General features: G+C 43.5%; 1 protein-coding gene across 5 annotated transcripts in view; it reads left to right on the forward strand.

Annotated features, from left to right (window-relative positions):
• MARK3 (microtubule affinity regulating kinase 3) overlaps nucleotides 1–10,234 on the forward strand; it is a 105,448-nt gene that overhangs the window by 35,501 nt on the left and 59,713 nt on the right. For all 5 annotated transcript variants that reach the window (XM_026654262.1, XM_026654265.1, XM_026654263.1 and 2 more), the window contains one exon: nucleotides 8,041–8,089. In XM_026654262.1, coding sequence (XP_026510047.1) covers nucleotides 8,041–8,089 — 49 coding nt within the window. The remainder of the gene's footprint in view (nucleotides 1–8,040; nucleotides 8,090–10,234) is intronic.

Genomic DNA, 10,234 nt, shown 5'->3' on the forward strand with positions numbered 1-10,234 from the left:
TGTTCAGTGTAGGTGCCCCCTGAAGCTGTTGGCTCTCCCCAAGGCACAGAAACCCAGAGGACAGTGCAGCCCTGAAACAATCAGTCCCCCTTACTCACCATTTTGAGGCTCCCATGGGATGTGTGCTCTGTTTCGGACGGGAAAATTATGCTATTGTGTAGACCCTGTGTGTTTTCTACTCCTTAAGTGCGGGGGGAATCATTACTCTGTCTGGTATAAACAATGCTGCCTCTGTTAAATGTTGCATTTTGCCTATACAGCTGCATCAACCTTGAGACCTCAGCCGTCCCTCTTATCGCCTGCTCAGAGACTGCAAAGACTCAAGAAGAGACCGCGAAAAAGCAAAGAAGACATGCTGCAAGAAGTGATGCGGCAATCTATTAAAGAGAATGAGAAAGCACAGAACTGGAGGGAGAGAGAAAGCAGGATCTGCCAGGAAAACGCAGCGCACTGGCAGCAAAGCGCCGCGCACCGGCAGCAAAGCACTGATAGGCTCATAAGCATCCTGGAGCGCCAAGCAGATTCTATCCAGGAGCTGGTAGCCATGCAGAAAGAGGAGCAGTACCGCAAACACCACCCCCCTACAGTCCTTGTCCCAAAACTCTTTCCGTTGTGCCCCACTGTCACCTCCAACCCACTTTCCCCAACTTCCGTGTTCTTCACGCCACCCACTGCCTCCAACACCAGTATCTTCACCACCCAGCCCTGAAAACCACGACCCTTCCCCTCTGCACTCAACCCCCATCACCATGCAGTATAGCTGTCCTGAAGTGCAGCACTCACTGCACAGCATACCAGACAGGACATACGCGAATCTGTGATTGTACTGTTCCCCACTCCACCCCCTTGTTTCTTTTCAATGAATAAATTTTTTTTCTTTTCAATAAACGGATTCTTTGGCTTTGAAAACATTCTTTATTATTGCATAAAGTAAAAGACTCCTTAGCCCAGGAAATAAACAGGCACTGCAAGTCTGCTTGTCTGCTTAGCAGACACTGATTCCTAAAGATTGGAACTACTGCACTTCACTCCCGTGCAGGGCACCAGATATCACTGCTGGTTTTCAGCCTCAAATTGCTCCCTCAAGGCATCCCTAATCCTTGCAGCCCGCGCTGGGCCCCTGTAATAGCCCTGCTCTCTGGCTGTGCAAATTCAGCCTCCAGGTGTTGAACCTCGGAGGTCCATGCCTGAGTGAAGCTTTCACCCTTCCCTTCACAAATATTATGGAGGGCACAGCACGCGGATATAACCGCGGGGATGCTGTTTTCGGCCAAGTCCAGCTTCCCATACAGAGATCGCCAGCGGCCCTTTAAACGGCCAAAGGCACACTCCACAGTCATTCGGCACCGGCTCAGCCTGTAGTTGAACCGTTCCTTGCTGCTGTCAAGGCTCCCTGTGTAGGGTTTCATGAGCCACGGCATTAACGGGTAAGTGGGATCTCCAAGGATCACAATGGGCATTTCAACTTCCCCTACCGTGATCTTCTGCTCTGGGAAAAAAGTCCCGGCCTGCATCTTCCTGAACAGCCAAGTGTTCCGAAAGATGCGTGCGTCATGCACCTTTCCGGGCCAGCCTGTGTTAATGTCAATGAAACGCCCATGGTGATCCACAAGCGCCTGGAGAACCATAGAGAAATACCCCTTCCGATTAATGTACTCGGATCCTAGGTGGGGTGGTGCCAGAATAGGAATGTGCGTCCCCTCTATCGCCCCTCCACAGTTAGGGAACCCCATTTGTGCAAAGCCATCCACTATTTCCTGCACGTTACCCAGAGTCACAGTTCTTCTGAGTAGGATGCGATTAATGGCCTTGCAAACTTGCATCAACACGATTCCAGCGGTCGACTTTCCCACTCCAAACTGGTTTGCGACCGACCGGTAGCTGTCTGGAGTTGCCAGCTTCCTGATTGCAATAGCCACCCGCTTCTCCACTGGCAGAGCAGCTCTCAATCTCGTGTCCTTGCGCCACAGGGTGGGGGCAAGCTCCTCACACAGTCCCATGAAAGTGGCTTTTCTCATCCGAAAGTTCTGCAGCCACTGCTCGTCATCCCAGACTTCCATGACGATGTGATCCCACCACTTGGTGCTTGTTTCCCGAGCCCAAAAGCGGCGTTCCACGGTGCTGAGCATGTCCGTGAATGCCACAAACAATTTCGTGTCGTACTCCTCACCCTCACTCTCACTGTCACTTTGGATCTTAAGGAATAGTTCGACAGCCAAACGTGACGTGCTGGCGAGACTCGTCAGCATACACCTCAGCAGTTCGGACTCCATTTCCCGCAGACAGATCGCACTGCACAGAAACCGTTGAAAGATGGTGCCAAAGGTGGACGGAAACAAAGGGATTTCTGGGATGCGAAGCGATGCATCACGGGGCATTGGGACAGGACCCAGAATCCCCCGCACCCACGCCCCCTTCCCACAACCCACGGCGCCAGAATGGGAAAAGGTGCTCTGTGGGATAGCTGCCCATAATGCACCGCTCCCAATAGCGCTGCAATTGCCGCAAATGTGGCCACGACAGTGCGCTGGGCAGCTGTCAGTGTGGACAGACTGCAGCGCTTTCCCTACTCAGCTGCACGAAGTCAGGTTTAACTCACAGCGCTGTACATCTGCAAGTGTAGCCAAGGCCTCAGAGCACTTTGGAAGAAGAATTGGGGGAGAGATGGAAAGACAAAGAGAGAGATAGTGACTGGTAATCAGGGAGGTTCAGAGCAGCTGTTTTGTGAGTGGTAAAGGGATGGCCAGAGAAAAGGGAGAGGCATGGAGCAGCTAAGGAGAAACAATATCCATATCTTAGTAGAGATCTTTGAAATACACTATCTGGAGCTTGTACCTGGACTTACCATGAATTAGTAGCCACTACGCAGAAAGCAAACACTTTGCAGGTCTCAGGATTTAACAAACTAGCAAAACCCAAGGTTAGAAATATGTACTCATTGATCCCTTTCCAGTTTTCAGCCTGTTCCATCTCAATTTCAAACCATTGTTATGGCTTGATGGTTCTCCCTTTCATTTTATTTTTTTATATTTACCGTTCAGTTGTGTAGCTGGTTTTAGTAGTTTGGGTTAGATTTAGATTTTTGGAAATTATTGCCACCCATTTCCTTAGTATCTGAAGATCAAATGACCTGTTATTTCTTAAAGGAGAGTCTGGCAGAATAGTGTCAAAATATTGGGATGTAGATGAGATTAACATTAAAGAGATGAAACTGCTAACCTGTTTTTGGTGAATATCCCATGTTTTGAGAGAGTGATGTAATTGAATGATGATTTACTCTTAAGTTATCATCTTTGCTTGATCATGGATTTCTTGCAATCACTTTTCAAAAACTTGGGGTAGAAGTGTAATTGTGGAAAATACACATGCCCAACATGAGTAGAATTTGTGCATACAGAGAACCAGTTAGACATGTACCTAGTCATCCACACATGCATGCAGCTGCATGTTTAAAGGGGGATAGATGTTTCAAAAGTTTGCTGCATGTTGTTTGAAGTTAATCTTTCAGCATCAGGGTTGTGTAGCATAGTTTATAGCCTGCTCTGAATCAACAACAAAGATGTGCAGTGCAGTTTGCTAAGGTGGAAGCTGTCTCAGCCTAGGATCCTTAGAAACATTAGATAAAATATTTGGTGGTGATGAGAATGGTACATAGTAGCTAAGCACTGACACTACAGCTGTATATGAGTCATCTTTAGGTGGCAGAACCAGTGATGGTGATGCTGGCGCCTTCCGGTCTACTAGTTTCCTCTCTGTATCCATCTCTCATCCCAAATGTATTTTTTTTTCCTAGGGACACTTGAGATTGATTTGTGTAAAGACAACTTATTTTCTAGAGCCTAATTACTTTGATAATGCCACTGCATATTTTAAATTGACTTGAATACTGTACTTCCCTGTTCTTGTAGCATTTTCCCTGCTAGTATTGTTAGATTAATCAAATTTTTCTAAAAGCCATCTCCAAAATATAACATGTAATTTTTTGAAAATGAGTTTCTGTAGTACAGAAATTCACTTTATTTTAACCAAGATACAGTGTATCTTGTGTACATTATAAATGCAACGATTTATATGATTTATAACTAGGTACTGTACTGAAAATTCCTTTCTAATGAGGAACTTGACATAAATAAAATTGCTAAGTCATTCTGGAAAAATACATTAATCAGTTTTCATTTTGTGTGTTTCAAATGTCTTAGTAGGAAAAATAATTACCATACTATAGTGCAAATCACTTATTAATTTATATTTTTAAGTTAAGTATCCAAATATATGATGGCTGAAGAACAGTGTGCAGATATTTGGCACTTACAGACCCTTTCCTTTAAGGACTTCAAAGCATTTTACAAACAGTTAATTTAAATAGTGTCGTTTCTGTGACAGTTTTATCTAAGGTCCATACCTAAAGGATAAGTGTCAGGGTCTAGAACCGTCCTGCCTGTTTGTTGTAACCACTTGTCTTATACTTAGATTGCAAGTTCTTTGGGACAGTGATAGAATTGAAGTGTTTGTATAGTGCTTAGCACAGTGTGGTTCTGGTCCCTAATCGGGGCTCCTAAGTACTGCCACAATACAAATAACTAACAGTGTCTCTCACAATGAATCAGTTCCTGGTTACAGATAGAACCAGAACTCCAGCCCCCTTTTCTGATCACTAGCCAACCCTCCAGTGTCCAAATATAGGCTTAAAACTTAAACTGACTTTAGGAAAGTTCACAAAAGCCCACATCCTCCTGAACTGTTTTTCTTTGTGTCAAGGCTGTAAGGGTGTGCTTTTAGGCTGGCTGAATTAGTGATTGTAATCTTAATTTTTTGTTGCCGCTTTTGTTACCTCTTGTTTTCACAGTAAGGATCACATGGGTTTTTAGTCATTTTTCACTGAAGCTTTTAAAATACCTAATGCTAGCACCATTTTATTCTGCTATGTAAATAAGCTCAGGCTTAGTAGAAGTAGTTTGATTCTCAGTGTCTTGTTTTCCAGGTTATTGTGGGGGCCTGGGAGCACTGTGGGGCATGATAGAGAGTCTGTGTACACTTCTCTTGCCTGATGGCTTCTTCTGCTCAGTCCCTCCAGTAACAATTTTGCTTAGTTCTTCCCCTATATCCAAGAATGCACATTCCTTAAATTAGCAAAGGTGAACACATTGATGTGTTACCACATTTGATTAACAAACAAACCTAGTTCTCTCATATTTTAGCATAGTTGCTGTTGTGTCTGCCACTTATTTCTTTCTCCTCCTCGGTCTACTTCATCAGTGGTGAAACACCCGGTTATGCACAATTAGGATGATTCATGCTCAAAGATGTTTGTGCCATTCAACAGGAATGGTACAAAGGATTTTCTTTTCCTCAGTTTTGTTGGCTCTTATTTTTGTTTCTCACACCCTAACCTTTTTTTAATGTAAATTATTTTAATACCCATTGAGTCATAGCTGCAGCTGCTACACCCTGCAGATTTCAGGACACATTTAAAAAGGGAAGATATTAATTTTTTAGAATGTGTGGATAGATGTGAGTTTAAGGAAACTTGCAGTAGCACTACTATGTTCTTATTTTCATCCATTCTTGTTATCTCTGACTTAGTCTGCAGGATCCTATAGGCACGGAGCAGTTACTTATTTATGTCCATTTTGTAATGTAGTATGTTTTCCACTTAGATCTTTCTTTATTAAGCATACCCCATAGCCTTTTAATTCACTAGTGTAGCTGTAAGGCTAGTGTTAGATTTAAAAAAAAAAAAAACCCACTTGATTGCTTCCTTTCTTGTCAAGCCAGAGCAGGTTTCACAAAATAATCAAGACTTGAGAATGCCAACCATCTGGAGTCTTGGGATGATGTGAGAGGATGTGAACAGTTTGCAATTGATTACAACATACTTCACTGCCTAAAAAGATGATTTCTTGTGTCCCCTTCTCACAAGCCTCCTGAGAATGGGCAGTTGCAAAATAAAAGGGAATATACATACAATAGCATTTGTATTTCAGTGTTCTCATGGTGATGTCTATCTTATATTTAGGTTGTCGGTTAGAAGAAATTGTTTATGGCATTCATAATTTCAGTTTTTGAAGGCAGTACTACATATTAAAATAACATGACCTTCATGTCAGTTTTTCAGTGTAACAGAAAATAAGTGCACAAAGTGCAGAGAGAAGAGAAAGGAGAACTTTGCCTTTTTTAATTTAAGAAAACTATACATCAATAAGACTTTGCCTTAGTGTAATTTGTTATCTTGGCTACATATCAGAAAATTGAGGTCTGATTATCTTATTTTGATATTAAAAAAAACCAAAACCCTAGCCTAACACTTGTGTTTATATAGGGTGTCAAATTTGAACATTATACAACTTCTAAAAATATTCTTTTATAAGAAGGGCCACATAGCTTCCCATTTCCCATATAGGCTCTTCCTCATATAGGTAACAAAGTTACCACTTGTGGAATTTCCATTTAATAGTCCCATCATGTGGAGGCGTGGTTTGTATGCCTCTCCCCACAATGGAACTGGCAGGCAGTTGACCCGTCCTAACCCTGCATACCCCTCTGAGATCTAATTAAGGCCCTCTCTACTCATGAAAATGAGACAAAAAGGACATTTTATTTAATCGGTATGACTCTAGAGGTGAGGCATTGCCTGAAATTCATGACCAAATAATCTCCTACTTGTCATAATTGAAGGGAAATGCTATGGATTTTGTTCGCTGTCATTCATTTTGGTAAGTAAATGTAGTGTTCGTGAAAGGTATTGGATTGACATCCCAGAGGCCAAAGTTGGCTGTCTAGCCACAGAACAAATACAGCATAGGCCATGACAAAGCAAACATCATCATCATGAATCCCTGCAACTGTGCCTCAATTCTTACTTGGAGGGACCTTCCTCTAGGGCCAAGAGGGAGATTCTCTCTCACCTTTCATAAGAACGGCTGTACTGGGTCAGACCAAAGGTCCATCTAGCCCAGTATCCTGTCTACTGACAGTGGCCAATGCCAGGTGCCCCAGAGGGAGTGAACCTAACAGGTAATGATCAAGTGATCTCGCGCCTGCCATCCATCTCCACCCTCTGACAAACAGAGTCTAGGGACACCATTCCTTACCCATCATGGCTAATCGCCATTAATGGACTTAACCTCCATGAATTTATCTAGTTCTCTTTTAAACGCTGTTATAGTCCTAGCCTTCACAACCTCCTCAGGTAAGGAGTTCCACAAGTTGACTCTGTGCTGTGTGAAGAAGAACTTCCTTTTATTTGTTTTAAACCTGCTGCCTATTAATTTCATTTGATGACCCCTAGTTCTTGTATTATGGGAATAAGTAAATAACTTTTCCTTATCTACTTTCTCCACATCACTCATAATTTTATATACCTCTATCATATCCCCTCTTAGTCTCCTCTTTTCCAAGCTGAAAAGTCCTAGCGTCTTTAATCTCTCCTCATATGGGACCCTCTCCAAACCCCTAATCATTTTAGTTGCCCTACCTGATTAGTGCTTGCTTGTTGGCAGTATTATTAAAAAATTGTTGTGCTTTTTGTGATGTAAACAGTTAATGTTGACCAGTAACTTGATTGTGACTAGCAAATAGTGACTGCTAAACCGTCCGAGAGCTATCTTAAAATAAAATCCTTTAATACACCATGGTATTGCCAGTATTTGGAATATGAAATGCTGCGGTAAGTATGACCTTCATAAGGAATAAATGTAACCTTTTAATGAAACTTATTAAAGTGAACTGGATCAGAACCAATTACCTAGAGATTAAAGCCTTCATTTATCTCTTGAAGAATCCAGTGTCCCTTTAGAAGAACATTTTTTTAGAGCTGGCATTTTACTCCTCTTGTCTGCAAAAAGCTTATTCGGTCCATTTGAAAGTGAAATACATAATATTCCTGTGTTTCTCACATTTACTCTATCATTTATTAGGATTAGGTATAGAACTCTAAACATTAGCTATAGAACAAAATAATCAGCTTCTTAGAAAGGAGTGAATGGTAATTGTTTTTTTGTCACTAGTTTATTTGATTTCCTATTATCTTTTTTATTTCAGCTTTTCAGAGAAGTAAGAATAATGAAGATATTAAATCATCCAAATATAGGTATTTCATGTTTTCCTAACATGTTGGTTCTGTGTAACTAACTTTTTAGAAGACTGCTTGTTTTTGGAGTGATTGCACATGTCCATTTTGCTTTTGGTGTGCGTGAGCTCCAGTGCACAGTTGTCAGAGTTTTTTTTCCCTTAGTGGTATCTGGTGAGGCAGCATGAGCACCCACTGCTGACTCTCATACCGCAGGCAGGCATAAAGAGCTGTACCTCCCCAGGGTACAGAACAAGCTGGCGGACCACCTCAGCAGGTCGTTTCACAGCCAGGAGTGGTCCATTCTCCCGGACGTCACGATTTCAATCTTCCAGAGCTGGGGCTTTCCCCAGATAGACTTATTCGCCATGCGACACAACAGGAAGTGCCAGCAGTTCTGCTCCTTCCAAAATTACAGCCCAAGCTCCAGCGCGGATGCGTTTCTCCTCCACTGGGGAGGTTCTCTCCTATACGCCTTTCTGATCATACCGATCGTTCACAAGGTGGTACTCAAGATCCGGAGAGAACTAGCTCATGTCATATTGATAGCACCAGCCTGGCCCCGTCAGCACTGATACACATCTCTCCTAGACATGTCTGTGGAAGCCCCGATCACCCTGCCGCTCTTCCTGGACCTTCTGACACAAGAGCACAGTTGTCTTCAACATCGGAACCTCAAGTCACTTCACCTTGCAGCGTGGAAGCTCCATGGTTGAACCTGATGGAGCTTTCCTGTTCAGACCAGGTTAGACAGGTCCTCCTTGGCAGCAGAAAACCCTCTGAGAGCCGCATACTTGCTTTCCTCCCAAAGGTTGTGTCACAGTTTCACATCAACTAGGACATCTTTCTCCTGGTATTCTACCCTAAGCCTCATTCCAATGGCAGGGAGCAGAGGCTCCACTCTCTGGATGTCCGCAGGGCACTAGCCTTTTACATCGAGAGAACAAAACCGTTCAGAAAATCAGTCCAGTTATTCGTGTCAGTGACAGACAGAATGAAAGGTCAGGCTGTGTCATCACAACACATCTCGTCACGGATAGCGTCCTGTATTCGTGAGTGCTACAACCTGGCAGGTGTTCCTGCATCTCCAATCACTGCGCACTTCACCAGGGCGCAGGCTTCATCAACAGTGTTCTTGGCTCAGGTTCCCACTCAGGAAATCTGCAGGGCAGCGATATGGTCCTCCATCCATACTTTCGCCACACACTATGCGATTACCCAGCAGGCCAGAGATGATGGAGCAGTGCTCCAATCAGTGGAAGACTCCGATCCCACTACCTAAACTTGGGCTTGTGAGTCACCTGTTTGGAATTGACATGAACAAGCACTCAAAGAAAAAACAGTTACTCACCTTCTCGAAACTGTTGTTCTTCGAGGTGTGTTGTTCATGTCCATTCCAATACCCACCCTCCTTCCCCTCTGTCCGAGTAGCTGGCAAGAAGGAACTGAGGGGGTGGCGGGTCAGCAGGGATCTATATTGAGCTCCATGAAGGCGCAACTCCAGTGGGCGCCCGGACCGACCAGATGGATGCTGCTATGGGAAAAATCTTCCGTGCATGTGCGCACACACACACACTTGATTGGAATGGACATGAAGAACACATCTTGAAGAACAACAGTTACAAGAAGGTGAGTAACCATTTTTTTTTCTTACTAATCTTTTTCCTAAAGCCTCATGATAACAAACATAAGGAGAGATCGCACCCTCTGGACACTAGAAGAGCTTTAGCATTTTATTCAGATCAGACTAAACCTTTCAGATCTTCGTCTCAGTTGTTTGTTGCGCTTGTGGACAGAATGAAGGGCCAGAGAGATTGTTGAGTCATTTGACTAGGTCCCGAACAACCTCAGCAGTATTTTTTGCCAACATGCCCATATTAGACATTGGGAAAGAGGCAACGTGGATATCATGTCACATGTTTGCCTCTCACTACGCTATTGGCAATCTAAAGACAATGCTAAATTTGGACGAATGGTCCTTTGGTTCCTGTTCAAATAGTTCCTGAACCCACCTCCAGTTGGGACTGCTTGTGAGCCACGTGCAGTGGAATGGACATGTGCAATCACTTGAAGAAAAAGGTTACTAACCTTTCCGTAACTGTTGTTGTTCAAGATGTGTTGCACGTGTCCATTTCCATGACCCATCCTCCTTCCCCTCTCTATCAG

This window comes from Terrapene carolina, unplaced genomic scaffold, assembly GCF_002925995.2.
Source record: "Terrapene carolina triunguis isolate 2854851 unplaced genomic scaffold, T_m_triunguis-2.0 Scaffold189, whole genome shotgun sequence".
NCBI lineage: Eukaryota > Metazoa > Chordata > Testudines > Emydidae > Terrapene > Terrapene triunguis.